The sequence below is a fragment of the Psammomys obesus genome, unplaced genomic scaffold, assembly GCF_907164565.1.
Source record: "Psammomys obesus unplaced genomic scaffold, mPsaObe1.curated_primary_1811, whole genome shotgun sequence".
NCBI lineage: Eukaryota > Metazoa > Chordata > Mammalia > Rodentia > Muridae > Psammomys > Psammomys obesus.
The window spans coordinates 9,763,153-9,781,747 of NW_026586816.1; the positions used below are offsets into that span (position 1 = coordinate 9,763,153).

The 18,595-nt window shown below is 41.0% G+C and overlaps 1 protein-coding gene across 1 annotated transcript in view; it reads left to right on the plus strand.

Moving 5' to 3' along the window:
• The window catches only part of Tasp1 (taspase 1), a 187,710-nt gene that overhangs the window by 135,843 nt on the left and 33,272 nt on the right, over nucleotides 1-18,595 (plus strand). The window contains exon 11 of the mRNA XM_055602612.1: nucleotides 15,590-15,700. Coding sequence (XP_055458587.1) covers nucleotides 15,590-15,700 — 111 coding nt within the window. The remainder of the gene's footprint in view (nucleotides 1-15,589; nucleotides 15,701-18,595) is intronic.

Below are 18,595 nucleotides of genomic sequence, written 5' to 3' on the forward strand. Positions count from 1 at the left end.
AAGGGGTCAAGGACACCACAAGAAGGCCTACAGAGTCAACTAACCTAGGCCTTTGGGGGAACACAGACTGAAGCACCAACCAAAGAGCATGCATGGGCTGGACCTAGACCGACTACACATATGTAGCAGATGTGCAGCTTGCTCGTCATGCAGGTCCCTAACAATGGGAGCAGGGGCTGCCTCTGACTCTGTTGCCTGCCTTTGGATCCCTTTCCTCGCTGGGCTGTCTTGTCAGGCCTCAGTAGGAAAGGATAGGCTTAGTCTTGCTGTGACCAGAGATGGTAGAATAGTTTGATACCTCTTGAGGACTTCCCCTTCTCTGAGAAGTAGGAGAGGAGGGAAGGGCATGAGGGTGGGACCAGGAGGAGAGGAGGGAGGGGCTGAGATTAGGCTGTAAAGAGATTAAATAAGTGAGTAAGTAAGTGAGTAAATGAAGAAAAAGACTGAAAGAAAAAAAAAGATAAAGTGTGCTAAGCACTGTTTTGTTTCTGTGAGCCTGATTTGCTTAGGGTTACACAGTGTTCGTGCCCTTGCATTATTTCCTCTCATCTGCTTATCCTATTTAGTGCAGTGTCCTTCCATATTGTCACACATGATTGGGTTTTTATTATTAAAGCTTTAATAGTACTCTACTATATATATATTATTTATTATTTATATATTTATTATTTATATATAATATATAGTATATATATTTATTATTTTATTTATTGATACATAGGGCATTTCCATATTATGGCTATTTTGAGCAATGCTACAATGAACATGCATGTATAGATGTCTTAACAAGCTTTGTCTATATTCCAAAAGTATATCGTTGTATTATGTTGTAGTCTGGTATTTTAATTTTCTGGGGAACTACTGCAGCATTTTGCATGATGGCTGGATCAATTTACATTCTCACCAGATATGTAAAAGAGCTCCCCTTTCCCACCTCCTCACCAACCCTTGTTGTCTTTGATCTTTAAACAGTAGCCACTCTGGAAATTATTAGTTGAAACCTCATTATGGTTTTGATCTGCATTTCCCTAGTAATTAGTGATATTGAGTACTTCTTCATATGTTTGCTGGCTGTCCTGTTTGAGAGAATGCCTTATTTAGGTCCTTTGGTCATTTTTTTAAATTTGGAGGTTTTTTGCTAAGGGAGTTGTGTGAGTTTTCTTTGTGTGTTTTTTATATTAACCCTTATCAGAGAGTTTGTTCTTCCTTAATTGTGTGACATGTCTTAATGGAACATGGTTCTGCGTGCTTAGCTTTGCCGTTACTGTTTTTGGTTTTGTCATGATATAAAAACATTTCTGAGATCAGTGATTTAGAACTTTACCCCTGTATTTTCCCTTTAGGAGTTCTGCAACTTAAGTCTTTGAAGTGAATTTGGGGAATGATACAAGGATCAATTTTTATTTTAAAAGTATCTGTGAATCCAATTTCCCCAACCTCACTTGTTAACCTTGTTTCAGTTTCTCACAGGTAACATATTTGAATAAACAGTCCAAGTTTTGAGAGTACAGTTTTGAGAGGTTGTAAAACGTTCGGGAGGTTGGACCTAACTGGAGGAAGTGAGTAACTGGGGTAGGCCTTGAAGGACAGCCCTTTCCAGTGCTTTTTCTGCTATGTGCAGCAACAGTGCCTTCAAACACGGTCCAAAGTTAATTTGTCTGTAAACTGATTTTGTCGTATTTGATCACAGTCATAACAGAAAACTAGCTAACATACCCACCCTTCTTTTATGGTTTTCTCTCAGCCCTTCTCCTGTTTGCGGGCTGCTGACTGGTACTAGGAGAAGACTGTCTGTATCAGCCTTAACGGAAGAGGCTGTTTCCTCTCCTGTTTTATTCCTGGTCTCTAGCTTTCTGCTGCTTGTCACTTGGCCAAGCTCTTAAATGCCTGAGAGTGTTGACGTCGTTCACTTCTACTGTGTTCTAGGTCTTGGACTACTCAATAAAATGGGTAGGAAAGATTGTGAAGGGGTTCAGATTTGTTCTGCGGCTGGGGATTTTCTTGATTCTGATTCATGTTAGCCCAAATGTGGTCTGTCACTCAGAGTTATTGATGTTCAGCTTGTTTGTCCTTGTCTTCTTCAAAGCCATTTTTGTACCTATACTGTTTCCTCAGGAGCAAAAGGGGTCATAAGCCACTTTGCTGTTAGCAAGGTGGGAATTATATTCATTGAGATAGGCTTGCATCTTCATTTCATTTACAACTTTTAAATTGGTTTTGTGGCTTGTTTTGCCTGCTCTGTTAGGGCAGGAGTGACAAGCTCTTGTAAATGCCTCCATTAAAACAAGATGCAGGATGATCTTGGGGAAGTGCTATTCCCAATTGTCTGAGAAAGCGCCAGATTGATTTTCAGAGTAGTAGCCCATGGCAGCTCAGTCTCCAAGTGTGTTCCTTGTAAGGGGAACAGAGACTGTCTCTGACATGAACTCAGTGCCTGGCTCTTTGATCACCTCCCCCTGAGGGGGAAGCAGCCTTATAGGACCACAGAGGAAGATGAGACCTGATAGGCTAGGGTCAGAGGGAAGGGGAAGAGGACCTCCCCTATCAGTGGACTTGGGGAGGGGCATGGGAGAAGAGAAAGAGAGGGTGGGATTGGGAGGGGACTAGAGGGAGGCCACAGCTGGGATACAAAGTGAAAAAACTATAATTAACAAAAAAAAATTAAACAAGAAGCAGCAGCAGCAGCAGCAGCAGCAGGAGGAATCTCTCTTGAGCCATGGAGGCCTTCACTACATATTCTGGGGTTGTAACCTCCCCCTCTGTCAGTGACATCTGTGGTCTTTGATAATCCTATCATTGTTTCCTTGTTTGTAAGAAGACAAGACTCTTTTAGATTCCTCTTGGATGATTTCCTCAGCCACCTAGAGCGCCACCTTTCCCTGGGGTTCTTTCTTTAACAGGAAATCTAACACAAAGGTGGTAGCATAACTGAGAGTATTTTTATGCGCTGCCGCTGGGGATGATGGCTCTGTGGCTTTGGCACAGAGTTCCTGTTTCTATCACTATTTTGCTGGAAGTCAAAATGGGGACATTTCACCTATAGGTTTAAAGCCATAAGGTTGTGTATTTTTAAATAAAATCATAGGTGTCTGAGTTTTTGATTGAGGTCTGTGAGCGCTATGGAATTGATAGGTGGGTTTTCATGGAATAGCCTGTGAATCTCCTGATACATTATAGAATCTTTTGGCGAAGCTATATTATCACAACCTGGGAGAGATTAAGAAGCACAGTTTTTAAATTTTGGATAAAATTATAAGTAGATCTCTGTGTTGTACTTAGAATGGTGTAGTCGTATATAACTCATTCTTTTACTAGTGTTAGTGCTTCACAGTTGTGTAAAACAAAGCCATGAATAACGCCTCCCCTTTGCCCCAGAACTAATTTCAACTAGGCCATCCGGTTTTTGCCTTATATATTTACATGCTTGTTTTATTAATTTGTGATAAGTTAACTTTGGGTGATTTCTGTATTAGTATTCCTCAAAGTTTAGTCTGATCCAGATAATTTAATATGCTGCCATTTTTTCCACTCATCAGAACGTTTGTGTCCTTTTGTACCCTCAAATCACTCAAGCTAGGCTCGTGAATAAAGAGATAAACAGTGGCTGATCAGTAGACTTAAGACTTTTTTTGTTGTACTTCATATGACTTCTAAACACTGAATGCTGTTTTAAGCTTTGAGTACAATTTAAAAAGCAATGAAATTATTTATATTGCCTTTCTATTGTAGTAGGAATTATTGGGAAATAACATCAACTCAGACTTCTCTTTTCAGTTTTTAAAGAGGTCTGGAAATTGAAATCAACCTCATAAATCACATCTGAATTTTAACTTATTAAGAAAGTTATTAATGATACTATTTAATAAATATGGTTGTCTTGGTAGTTATGTTAAATTTATGGTATAGCATAAGGATCTTGCTTATATTCTTTTGTTTGTGGACCTTATTGTACACATCTAACACACATGTATTTTACATTATACCTACACATTAGATGCTTATAATCATCTCTTGACTTTTTTGGCTAATATATACTACAGCTTTGAAGCAAAATAAAAATCTAAATTTTTTCATTTGGTATATGCTTTGGGAACTTACTGTTTCCAGGACATTGTGAATAAAATTTGGGCCTACTACCACCTAAGGTTTAGTGCCAGAACCTGTTGAGCTTTTTGTTTTCAGATTATTATTACTTTAATTTTGACCATGGGTCCAGATTTTTCTTTTTTGAAAGACTTATTTTTATTTTATGTGTATATGTGTTTGTGTCTATGTGAGTGAATGCCACATACTTAGAAGAACCTGTGTTTTTGTTTGTTTGTTTGTTTTGTTTTGTTTCTGGCTTGTCTTTCCTTATTTATGTGTTAGAACAGTAAGTGTAAGACTTGGATCTTTTGATTTTAATGACAGCAGTTCACTTCTCTTACTTGTCAGTTAGGGATGACATACCTTCTAAGTCAGCTGTAAACACTCAATAAAATGTTGGTGAAAGCCCCAAGTATACAATAATTGGTCATTTAATGGTAAATCACCAAGTCAGGGACCTTTCCCCATTCATTGTAAAGCTTCTTTATAGTTGGAGTTAATCTAAATGTGCTTTTATTAATTAATGTTTGAAAAACATTTTCTCCTAAGTGGTCTATCCATTGTAAGCACTTAAACAGAAGTATGAATAGTCATAGCAGTAATAACAACATTATGTTGTTATTACCATTGAGACAGAACTTACTTTGCATCCCAGCCTGGTCTGGAATAGTCTCTTTAGTCCTGGCTGCCTTAGTCTCAGTGACCCTCCTTCCTTATCCTTCCTAGTGCTGGGATTAGAAGTGAGCCATGACACCTTGTTTGCAACTAAATTTTAAGTTTAGATTCATTGAGGTTCTAAAAGTACTTACTGGTATAAATACTCTGTTTTGGGAACATTAATGCCATGTACATGAAGCCATTTGAGCTTTCAAATGAGGAGACCAAGGTGAGGATATGCCAAGTGATTCACCTCAGGGTTTGCATCGGGGTTGGCCCGTATCCACGTTCATTTTCTTACAGAAAAGACGCTAGGTAAGAGACTGGCAAAGAGCATCAATGAGGCACCACAGTGTTACTTCTTAAATGGCCATTGCCATTGATAAAGGTCTCAGGTTTGGATAAGCCTAATGCTTTCCCGCGTAATGCATTTCTCACTTGAGTACCACAGTACTGACCCACACTTAGGGACAAGAACAATTGGAAACACATAGAAACACACTTGTGCTGTAGGCAGGTGCTTCTCATTTGAGAAAATCCCCCTGTCCATTTGTACATGTCCTTTTAGTGTATGCTTTAGCTAAGACTTACAACAGCAGAAAGATACTGTTTCATCATGGCCCTTGTAGTGCACACAGAGTAAATCTCACACAGAGATGCCGTTTGACAGAGAAGAAGGCAGCAAGTAGAGGTTGGGGAGGAGGGCAGTTGTGGATGAGCTGTGGCCTTTAATGTGACACGACTTTCTTTAGTGGAAGGTCTTTTACTTACGTTTCAGCCTCTTTAAGTATGGTCTAATTTGTGACAGTATCACATTTACAGAACCGAAAAATTTACCTGTTGTGTAGCTAATTGTTTCGACAGTGAAAATGTTTATAGTTTGTTTATATCTTTTCGGTAAAACTGCGGCTAGTGATAAACACTAGATAGGAATTTATGTCTCAGATCAGATGTTCTGTGTTCCGCTAGACCCGATTCACATGTTTTTCTCTCATGATTAAGTATGGGATTTAATGCATATCTTAATCATATGCATTGCCCTACTTGTTTTCTATTTTCCATGCTTTTATTTTTGGGAAAAAAAAAAAGGGAGAAAGAACAGGTCTGGACAGAACAAAAGTACCCAAAGGGCTATGAGAGTCGGGTTGGGCATGTGGACCCGGCCCCGCTACCACCTTTGACCACCCTGGGCCTCGGAGGCCTACCTGCAGCTAATTGGTGTAACTGGTGGCTGGGCGACTGCCAGGAGTGTGTTGCAACAAAGCTAGCAGGTGATAGTGGCCATTCAGGGTCTGCTGGCCTCCAAGGCTAACTGCATCCACTGTCCGGCCGCTACATGCTCTCAGGCTGCAGCGCCACACACACAGCGCCCTGATCGTTTAAAGATAGTACCTCTTTTCATCTTCTGAAAGCTTCTATTTCTTTTCCTACAATTCTTTGACTTGCTTGGTTAGAGTCACACCAAGGTACTTTATGTCCTTTGTGACTGTTGTGAAGTGTTGTGGATTGTAAATATTTACTACTGATGTATCTTTTAGTAAAGCTGTGGTTATTCCTAAACAGCTGTATAACCAAATCACCACACAGAGACTAGGATTTCTTTAATTAACCTAGAGCACAAGGCTGGGCAATAGTTTCTCCATCCTAAACCTCTAAGCCCTCATAGTTTCCTCCCATTCAGATTCACCCATTCTACTTGCTTTTAGTGATATCTTAGCTCGGTTCATTTCTCCACATGGTTCCAAGACCTCTCCTGCAGATTGTCCTCCTCTCCCCTCCTGCTCCCTTCCTCCCCCTTCCACTCTGGAACAGGATGTCCCCCCCCATCCTCTCCATTGCTCAGCATTGTGGCTGGTTGTTTTAATTGACAATTTAGAGAACAAATGGTAGCATGTTTACACAAACTTGAGACAGGTGATGCTTAGAATAAGCATTACAGTGCACTGTCCAGATTGAAACTAGACACTGGGGGAGAGAAATCAGCATTTGAATGAACAAGGTAAATTGTATACATTCCAAAAGAACATTATACCAACAGTGAAGGGTGTTGTTTCCCTAATTTCTTTCTCAGCCCATTTGTCTTTTGTATACAGGAGGGCTACTGAATTTTTTTTTTTTTTGAGTTAATTTTGTATCCAGCTGAAGGTGTTTGCTGAAGGTGTTTATCAGCTGTAAGAGTTCTCTGGTAGAATTTTGGGGGTCACTCATGTATACTATCATATCATCTGCAAACAGTTGATACTTTGACTTCTTCATTTCCGATTTAAATCTCGTTGATCTCTTAATTGTCTTGTTGTTCTAGCAAGGACTTCAAGAACTATGTTGAAGAGACATAGAGAGAGTGGCCAGCTATGCCACTCCTAGGCATATATCCAATATATGCTCAAGTATACAACAAGGACATTTGCTCAACCATGTTCGTAGCAGCTTTATTTGTAATAGCCAGAAGCTGGAAACAACTGTGATGTCCCTAAGTTAAGGAATGGATACAGACATTGTAGTACTTTTACACAATGGAATACTACTCAGCAATTAAAAAACAAGGAAATCATGAAATTTGCAGGCAAATGGATGGAACTAGAAAAGATCATCCTGAGTGAGGTATCCTAGAAGCAGAAAGACACACATAGCATATACTCTCTTATACATGGGTATTTAGACGTATAATATAGGATAAACATACTAAAATCTGTACTCCTAAAGAAGCTAGGCAAGAGTGAGGACCCCGGGTAAGATGGTCAATCTTCACTTAGAGAGGCAAATTGGACAGACATCAGCAGAGGGAGAAAACAGCAAAAAGGATAGGAGCCTACCACAGAGGGCCTCTGAAAGACTCTACCCAGCATGATATCAAAGCAGATGCTGAGACTCATAGTCAAACTTTGGGCAGAGTGCAGGGAATCTTATGAAAGAAGGGGAAGATAGAAAGACCTGGAGGGGACAGGGGCTCTACAAGGAGAGCAACAGAACCAAAAAATCTGGGCCCAGGGGTCTTTTCTGAGACTGATACTCTAGCTAGGGACCACCCATGGAGATAACCTAGAACCCCTGCACAGATGTAGCCCATGGCAGCTCAATCTCCAAGTGGTTTCCCTAGTAAGGGGAACAGGGACTGTCTCTGACATGTACTCAGTGGCTGGCTGTTTGATCACCTCCCCCTGAGGGGGAAGCAGCCTTACAGGACCACAGAGGAAGACAATGCAGCTAGTCCTGATGAGACCTGATAGGCTAGGGTCAGAGGGAAGGGGAGGAGGATCTCCTCTATCAGTGAACTTAGGGAGTGGCATAGGAGGAGATGAGGGAGGGAGGGCGGGATTGGAAGGGGATGAGAGAGGGGGCTACAGCTGAGATACAAAGTGAATAAATTGTAATAATAAAAAATGAAAAAGTAATCAAAATATAGTACCTCTGTATCCTAATAAAAATGGTTTTGTTTACTTACTATTTATCAAAGAGTACACGAAAAGGTCTGAGTTTTTAATATTATTGCTATAAATACACAAAAGTATGATGAGAATTATGTAACAGAACTAAGTACACAGTGGAGAAACACTGTTGCTAAGCTGACCTTGGACTTGACTGTATTAGACATCTTCACTACCTATTCCATCTTTTTATAAAGCTCCTTATGTTTTCCTCTTGTATATAATAGGTTCCATATTGGTTTGATAGCCAAAGGGACACTATGTAGACTGAACTCATGTGTGTTCTATCACTTTCAAGGCAGCCCTCTCTGTAATTTCACAAGACAGGCCTGAAAACCAGAAGTAACCCAACTCCAAAATTGGCAGTAAACCCTCCGGCAGGGAAAGGTGACGTACTGCGTAATGAATCCCTCTGCTGAAAGAGAGACGGTGCAATGCTGGAAACTGAAGTTCCAAATGTCCCCTTAAACCCGGGAAGGCCTTTGCTCATTACTTATCTGTCCCTGTGGACTTCTAACATTTTTCCAAATGTCCAATACTTTCAGTGAGAGTGAATGGCAGCGTTTATACTGGATTTCAGAATCATCAGTGTTCCTTGGATATGTGTGGCATGCCATTACTACCTACTGAATGTGAGTTTTTCTTGCAGCTGGTCCAGTGCTATTGTGTGCTGGCTGCTTTGGAATGTAGGATACATCTCTCTTACGCTTGCAACTTTAGTGTCGTCCCCCCTCCCGGAGGGCGGGGGGGATTTGATACTACAGTTGAGGTTCGAGCAATTTATAGAAGAAAAACAGTTTACCAAAATCAAAAGTTTGCAAGATAATGAGTTACATTTTAAAATGCTAATCTCAGAAAAGACCCCTGTGTCCAGATATATGGTCTTTGTGGAGCTCCTATCCTTTCCACGTCATACTAACTCCCCTTCTTTCGTATGATTCCTTGTACTCTGCTGAATGTTTGCTTATTAGTCTTAGTATCTGCTTTGAAACACTGCTAGGTAGAGTCTTTCAGATGCCTTCCGCGGTAGACTCCTGTCATACGTTCAATGCACATCTCATTTGTCTTTCTAAGTGAGGATTGATCATCTTACCCCATGTCCGCTTTCTTGTTTATCCTCTCTAGGTGTATAGATTTCATTATGTTTGTCATATGTTGTAGGTCTATATAAGTGAGTATATACCATGTTTGTCTTTCTCCTTCTGGGATACTTCACTCAGAATGATCTTTTCTAGATCCCACCATTTGCCTGCAAATTTCATAATTTCCTCGTTTTTGATTGTTGAGTAGTATTCCATTGTGTAAAAATACCACAATTTCTGTATCCATTCCTCCGTTGATGGATATCTGGGTTTTTTCTAGGTTCTGTCTATTACAAATAAAGCTGCTACAAACATGGTTGAGCAAATGTTCTTATTGTGTACTTGAGCAAATTTTGGGTATATACCTAACAGTGGTATAGCTGGGTCTTGAGGAAGCACTATTCCTAATTGTCTGAGAAAGCACCAGATTGACTTCCAAAGTGGTTGTACCAGTTTACATTCCCACCAGCAATGGAGGAGAGTTCCCCTTTCTCCAAATCCTCTCCAGCATGTGTTGTCACTTGAGTTTTTGATCTTGGCCATTCTGATGGGTGTAAGGTGAAATCTCAGGGTCGTTTTGATTTGCATTTCCCTGATGGCTAATGAGGTTGAGCATTTCTTTAAGTGTTTCTCTGCCATTTGATATTCCTCTATTGGATATAACCTAGAACCTCTGCTCAGATGTAGCCCGTGGTAGCTCAGTAACCAATTGGTTTCCCATAGTAAGGGGAACAAGGACTATTTCTGACAGGAACTCAATGGCAGGCTCTTTAACTTCCCCACCCCCCAAGGGAGGAGCAGTCCTGTTAGGCCACAGAGGAGGACTTTGCAGCCAGTCCTGAAGATACTTGATAAGCTAGGGTCAGATGAAAGGGGAGGAGGTCCTCCTCAATCCGTGGACTTGGAAAGGGGCAGGGAGGAGATGAGGGAGGGAGGGTGGGATTGGGAGGGAATAAGGGAGCGGGATACAGCTGGGATACAGAGTTAATAAAATGTAACTAATAATAAAAATAAAAAAATAAGGTAAATTATTTAAGAAAAAAAATGCTAATCTCATTAAAATGCTCTATAGAGGGATTATATTATATAGTGGCCACACCCAGAAAGAAACATGCCTCTTGCTTACCCAGAAGTCATCAGCTGCAGATAGCTGCTGAGGTAGGGGTGGGGTTTATGAGGCCTTCTCACCTTTGTACGATTTTGGTTGGGTTGGCCTTTTGCAGGAATGTTTCAGGTAACCATAACTGCCATCATGAGTTCATGAGTGAGTTCATGAGTACAGCCATCATGCCGTGTCTAGAAATGGCGTTCCATGGCCTATTCTCTGGTATGTCCAGCTCTCATAGTCTCAGTTCTGCATGCTAGTCCCGAAACTTCGATGGGCTTGATGGAAACGGCCCATTAAGGGCTGAACGCCAAGAAGTTGTTCACAGCGTTAACCAGTTGGGAAACTCTGGACTGACTGTTGCTCACTGCAAAATGAAGTTTCCGTGAGCAGTGTTGAGATAAGCACTAATCTGTGAATTTAAACACACACTTAGAAGGCAATTTGATTGCATATCCATTTAAGCAAGCGACAGTAATAGGTCCCCTTCATGCCCAGGACCTCCTGAACTATGTACTTTTAGTCAGGTTTGTGGTACCTGGCATGAATTCCCACATGTGAAGCAGGCCTCAGATCCAATCAGACAGCATTGGTTACCCCAATAACCTTCATGTCACTATTACACTAGAGATATCTTGTCTGGCAGGCTAGTATTGTAGCATTCAAGGTCCAGCACTAAGGAAAACCATTATTTCCCCCTGTCTGGTGCCTTCTGGCACTATGAAAATTAGGTAATACATTCCTTTTATTCTATAACCAAAGTGTTTTGTGTCCTCTGTGGTATGCATCCAAGAGCAGTGGCAAAAGCCTACATTGTTTTGGTGATCTCGTGCTGAGTAATTACTCCAAGAGTGTATTCTGCACTAGGCACCAAGACTTTAATTTAATAACTCATGTCTTATTGAAGAGAGCATTGTCCACTCATACAATGTATGACCACTCAAACTCTCTTTTGTTGTTTTAATTAGCATGCAAAGCAGGGATAACCATAAGGTTTTTCCATACATGCTTAGTTTTGGTTAACCTCACTCTCATTCTCTCTTCTTCCTCATCCCCATCCCTGCTTAAACTTTCAACTGCTAGTATTGCCCTTCCGTCTTTGGTATCGTGCGTGTTCTTCTATTCACTCACCATTCCTTTAATCCTCCTTTCTTTACTTCCTCTCCATATGTGCTGTTTCTAGCTTCCCGACTTCCAAAGGCACACCGAATTAAACCCACAGATCTAAACTTTTGAAGCTAAGAGTGTGCAGTGTTTATCTGGGTTACCTTATTTAAGTATATGTTTTTTTAGTTCTCAATTTTCCTGCAAATTTCATAATTTACTTTCTTTTATAGCTGAATAGCTTTCTTTTGTGCAGATCCATCCATATTTTCAGTATCTATTTATTAGTTGAATGACTGGATTGTTTTCCATTTCTGGGTCATTGTAAATAGAACAACAGTGAACATGGATTAGCTAGCATCTTTGTAGTAGGATATAGAGTTCTTTAGGTATATACCCGGGGTGGAATAGCTAATTAATATGGTTGATCTGTGTCTAGTGTTTTGAGGACCTGCCACACTGATTTCCGTAGTGTGTAATCCTGTCAACAGTAAACAAATATTTCCCCACATCTGCTCAAACATTTGTTGCTTTCTTTCAGTTTTGCCATTCTAACGTGGATAAGAGGAAATCTCAAAATAGTTTTAATTTTCATTTTCTTGATTGTTAATAAGGTGCTGATCACTTACTCCCCATTTGTAGTAGTGTGTTTTGTTGTTGTTGTTGTTTTTTTTTTAGAACCCTGTGTTCAGTTCCATAGAGCATTCTTTTTGGATTGTTTAATGTTTAGTTTCTTGAGTTCTTTTTATATTCTAGATACTGATCCTCTGCAATATTTATAGCTGAGAGATTTTCTCCATTCTTTAGGTTTCCTCTTCACTTGATTAACTGTGTCCTTTGTGTTTAGAATCCACTTAATTTCCTGAGATCTCATTTTTTGATTATTGACCTTTTGTGAGCAATCAGAGTCTGGTTCAGGAAGTCTTAGCTGTGCAGATAACTGTAAGATCACTTCCTAGTTTTCCCTCCAGTAGTTTTGAATTTTCATGTCTTCTGTTGAGGTTCTTAGTCTATTTGGAGTTGATTTTTGTGCAGGCTGAGAGAGATGGTTTTGATTTTATTCTTCTACATGCAGGCATTCATTTTTCCTGGCATCATTTGTTGAAGAAATCACCTTCTCCAGTGTTTATTTTTTTACATTAAAAAAATTCAGGTAGCCATAGTTGAATGGCCATGCATATGGCTTCTGTATTCTATCCCTGTTTGTCTGTCTGTTTATGTGATGGTACCATGCTGGTTTTTATTACTGTGGTTCTGTAGTGTAACTTGAAACCAGTTCTGGTGATGATACTTCCAGTAAGTACTCATATAGCAGAGGTTGTTTTCGGTATCTAGGGTGTGTGTGCGTGTGCGCACATGTGTTTTTTCTATTTTTATGAAGAATGTTGCTAGAACTTTGATTGTGATTATATTGAATCTGTAGATTGGTTTTGGTAGGATAGTCATCTTAAAATTTATTGTTTTGATTCTTGAGCATAGGAGGTATTTCCATCTTCCAGTGTTTTAAAAAAGTTTTCATTGTAGAAGTCTGTATATCCTTGGTCAAGTTTATTCCGAGGTTTGCATATTTGGTTGATTGGTTTGGAGCTATTGTGAATGGAGTTGTTTTCCTATTTTTTCCCTTAGGATATTTTCATTAGTCTATAGAAAGGCCATTGGGTTGTTTGTTTGTTTGTTTTCCTCACATGTGAAGTTTTGATGTAATGTTATAACTTCATGTAGTTTAGCTTTTTGACTTGAGGCATGTGTACATAACCTTTTGAACAGTAGTTTAGCTTGTAATATGTGAATTTTCTGTCACTACTGTCCTGAAATATAACATTTCTTTATTCAACATCAAATATATGCACAAAGGGAATTAAAATTTATGGGATTTTGTGATCTTACCACGATGCTGTTACATAGCATTAAATATTTTTTTACTATTTGTTTTATTATGTTTTTAATAAAATGAATTTTAGAAAGTGAACAAAATAATAATTGATATAATCCTGTCAATAAAGTTCTGTATTCAGTTCCATGGGGAGATTTGTCTAAGTGTAGATATTTTCAGAGAGATCTTGAGAGGTGATATTTTCATAAAATAACAGGCAGTTTGAAAGTTGTGTTCACACTTCCATGAACTGTTGGTGTCTTGGCAATGAGTGTACATAGCATATGTATGTACAGAATACATGTGTGCATGTATATTTAAGGAAGAAGATAACTGAAGAGGAGTGAACAGAGGAGGAGAGGTGTATATATGAAGAGCGACAACATGGCATAACGGTTATTATAGATAATGTTTCTTAAGACATAGCAGTAGTGCTTGGTTCTCAGCACAGTAATACTACCTACAAGAGAGCTAAGCTTTGTATCAGTTTTCATTTATTTTACAGGCTTAAGGATTTGTGAGGCTGGAGCTTGTAGCTCTGTGGCTGAATTCTTCCCTAGATAGGGTTTCATCTTCAACATTCCTCCCTCTCACCCCAATTCCATTATTTAGGAGTGGTTTCTTGCTGAAAGATAGATCACATGTTAAGAGCACTTAGCTGCCCTTCCAGAGGACCTGGTTTTGATTCCCAGCACCCACATGTTCAGTGCTGTTTGTCTGCAACTCTATCCCCAAGGGATCTGACAGCCTCTTTCGCCTCCGAGCATCAGGATGCACGTGGCACGTAGACGTTCATGCCCACATTTAAAAGTGAATGCATTTTTGAACAAACAAAAATAAAAGTGGTTGCTTAATTTATCTATTTTAGTCCAAGTTTCCTTTTGAGTGTTCAGACCCTCTTTTGTTAATCGACTCTTTAGTGCAAGTGACCATGTGTGCATGCGTGTGTGTGTGTGTGTGTGTGTGTGTGTGTGCCTGCATGAGGGGAGATAGCAAGGGAGAGAGTGAGGCCAAAGGTGGAGTGGGAAGCAGAGAAGGGGGAGGGGAGAGAATGGCCAGGGAGGGGGAGAGTGCCCTGCTGAGAAGCTGAATGGATCCCAGACACTTATGGAGCTCCTTCTGAAGCTAAGTTAAATACACTTGTCTTTTAGGTTCACAAATGCCTTAGATAGTGATACCAGATTTAAATGTTGAATTTTTTCCTGGTAGAAAGGAAGCTGCTCTTTTCCAAGAAATTGTTTTACTAGAACTCACAGGTCCTTAAACTAAGTTTTTTGACTCTGTTTCTGCAGTAGTAACTGTTGCCTTAAAACTTAAGTTCATTACTCCTAGTCAGTATAAACCTTCCTGAACCTACTTTTCTTGTGTCTAAATGGTCCAAGTTTGTCTCACTGTCAAGATCCTCCTCCCTCCCCCTTTTTCTCTTCCTTCTTTCCCTCTCCATCCCTTCCTTCCCTTCTGTCTTTATTTCATGTGTTTGAATGTTTGTGCATTGTGTGTGTGTGTGTGTGTGTGTGTGTGTGTGTGTGTGTGTGTTGTCCATAGCAGTCAGAAGAGGGTGTCAGATTCCTGTCCTTACAGACAGGAATCTTATAGGGGCTGCAAGCTAACCTAGGTCCTCTGTATGAACAAGTACTTTTAACTGGTAAACCATCTCTCTAGACCTGAAATATACCTTTTCTTTAAAACTACAGAGAGACCTGACTGCTGAAAACTGTGAGTCACTGTGAGAATGTGAGAAAGGTGATGTTTTATTATGTCTCCTTCACACTGTCGCTATATGATTCTCTTGACAAACAACAGGCAAAGACAGATTCAGCCTGACACTGCATGCCTACATTTCTGCCTCCCAGGCAAAGGGAGTGTCAGAAAGAAAATGGTTGACAATTGTAGGTACCATTTCTTGAATGGGTGTCTAAAACCATCCAACAGGATGGTTTGTAGTTACTCAGTGGGAGTGAGACAGAACCCTAGGTACAGATCTGCATTTCTATGTTTCATAAGTTATTTCCCTGAAAGAGGGATTTCTTTTACTTTTAACTACTTTCTTTTGAGATTAAATAGACCTGTGTTTCTTTATTTTGTATAGAATCTTATTACTAAGTTATCAGACGATTCATAGAAGCCATTTTAGTCTGTCACTGAGTTGTCCTGTCGCATCCCTCCTGTGTAAGTCGTGTGCGAGGGTGCTCTGTTACTGGGACAAGCAAAGCGCTGAGTGTTGCTTTCCCTCAGTATGTTTTTCTTGGCCTTGCAGGATGTGGAGAGCATCTTGTGCGCACCATACTGGCTAGAGAATGTTCACGCGCTCTACAAGCTGAAGATGCTCACCAAGCCCTGCTGGAGACTATGCAGAACAAGTTTATCAGTAAGTGGAACGCTGAGAAAAGGACACCTTCTAAGTGTAGAGCATTGCCCCAAGCTGTCATATGCCTCCAGGCTTTCCTTCACTGCCTACCATAAAGTTAGACCTTCTGTTAATATTATTTGTGAGCAGAAATCCTATCATAGTAGTTACTACAGCAGGATATTAAATTTAACTAACTGAGTATCTAGATTCCGAGATATTATATAGCATTAAAATGACAAGTACTAGAATGAAATGCTGAAAAAAAATTCAGCGGACAATTGCTATATAGCATGTTTGAAATGCAAATAGGATTCTCCTGATACAGTCAGCGCTGCATCCTGCACACGGCACTGCCGTGTGCACTGCCCAGGGTCAAGGTGGAGTCTTGCCTGGACCTTGCCCAGTGCTCTTAACTAGATGTGCAGACGTCTGTGGGTGGGGCTAACCTCAGGGTGGAGGAAGGAAATTTCCTCCTCTGTTTGTATCAGTTGAGGAAAGCAGCAGTGGGAAAACTTGTGGACTTAGGTTTAATACAGAGTTTATGTTGCACCTCAGCTCTAACCAGGATGTAGAAACCATGCAATACATTAAACAGGTGGGGTGCAAAAGGAAGAATTTCTAGCTGTGATGAGCAGTAGTGCTAAGATAAAAGGAGGGTGTTTGCGCCTGTGCCAGCTAGTGTTCGTTAGTTTGACTGAGGCTAGGGTTGTCTGAGTCATGGAAACCTTCATTGCACTGGCTCTAGGGAAACCTGTGGTGCATGTTCTTCTTTGATATTGATGTGGAAAGGCCTAGTGTGGACAGTGCTGTCATAGGCAGGTGGTCTCCAGATGCACAAGAAAGGAGGCTTAGCAGGCCAGTAAGTAGTGCCCCTCCATTGCCTCTCTTCAGGTCTTGCCTCCCGGTTCCTGCCCCAGCTTCTCATAGAGACAGAGCGTGAAGGAGAGCTGTAAGGTGAAGCAAACCTGTTATTCCCAAGTTGCTTTTGATCATGGTGTTTTATCACAACAATAGAAACCCTGAGACAGGTACTCTGGGGATGAAAGTTTCCCTAAAAGAACATACATAGAGGGATTTTAAACCCCATTGGAAAAGATGTAGTTTGGCCATCAGAGGGCTGAACTTTGATCGTTGGGTCCAGATAGGATTGCTGTGAAATTAATTGAAGTGGGTCATACTCCAGAGTTCAGAAAGGGCAGCAGATGCTGAGCCCTGAGTGATTCGGGTGTCCTGTGTCAGCGAGGGTGAAGTTCTCAGCTATCGGTTGCAGAGGACGTACAGAAGAAACTGCCTGGTAGATGAGCCTCTGGATGCCTCTGGATGCAGGAGCGTGCTCAGGTCACAGCGGCAGCTGTGTCAGTCTGTTGAGCTCTGGTTTTCATGCCGAGAGCTGTGGAAGGGTTTTCACTGTGCCAGGCTGCATGGTTCTGCATGAATACTCTCTGGCCCTGCAGAGGCAGGTAGCCTTGTACCCACACTGCTCCTCCCCAGTCAGTGCTGGAAGTTATAAACAGGTTTATCTCATTTTACTTGTTGCCTCACCTTTCTGCTAGTTACATAAACACCAATAAGCTCATTTGTCTTTTTATATTCATGCATGTACTTATTTTGTACTGTTATGTTTTGTTCTTTCCTGGTGGCCCCTGGATTTCAGGCAGTGTGTATGTTCTGGGGTAGTGTTGGGGAGGGGACAGTTGGACTCTTGGCTTCTGCTGAGATGTGGTTTGCCCTCCACCTGCCTGAGGGCAAGTAGCCTCCGTCACCACTGAATTCACTGTGGTAGCTGTAGCTTCTGGGTCCCTTCGCCCACAGCAGCCAGTGACCAGAGCCACTGGCATGACAGGCAGCACACCTTCCCAGGTACACATTCCCTCTCAGCCTAAGTGAGTAGTTCGGACAGGGAATCTGGAACCTCTGGGATGATCTGTGGGATGGTCAGGGCACATGAGACTTTCTGCTTCTCTCTTAGAGCATCTGCTCTTCTTCCGTGTGCCTTGGAATGGGGAGCTTCACCATCAGAGTGTCTCGCTCACATCTTGCTGGGTGCACAGGTCCCTTCTGCTCTTGATTTCTCTAAATCCAGCTAGGGCTGTCTTGTCCCTTCTTTCTTCCTTCCTTTGTCATCTCAGGAAGGAGAAGCAGAAACTCTTGCCAGCGACAAGCCTTCTTTAGTTTTCCTACAAATTGCACATCATTCCCAGCACTATTTTTAGGATTCTTACAGAAACCAGGCTAAGCAAGTATTTCTCCAAACTGCTGTCTTTCCAATAATTTAGCCTTTATCTACCCCAAATACTTTGCCATCTGAAGTTGGCACAATGTAGAATTTGCAAAAGCCCACAGAAGAGCTCAGAGGATAAAACCAAAATCAGCTGGATTCACTGATGGTAAAATGAAGGAGTTCTAGAATCTGAATGACCTCTTCAGAATCCCAGGTTGTCACCTTGACTTGTTAAAAGCAGCAAGCTCTGTTAGAAAGAGGTTCCCAGCCACACAGAGAGAAAACGGTAGTGTACCCTCATAAAAAAAATTATATTTCTTTGGTTGGAAAATGGAAGGAATTGACCAAAGGAAAATTTACTTCACTGGGAAGGGATTTTGAACATGTGTTTTGTTCTGTTCTTCTTCTTATGGGTGTATGACCTGCATATGTGTCTGTGCACCCCATGTGTGCCTGGTGTACACGGAGGCCAGGAGAATGCATCAGACCCTTTGGAACTAGAGTTGCAGGTCAATGTAAGCCACTGTGTGGGTTTTGGAAACTAAACCCAGGTCTTCTGGAAGAGCAGCGAGTTCTCTTGACACTAAGCCATCTTTTCAGCCTGCTGTCTTGCATTTCTTATGCTAAAATTATGAAGCTTTAGAAAAGATCCAAGATTTTTCCAAATCATCTGGATGGTTGTATCCCCCCCC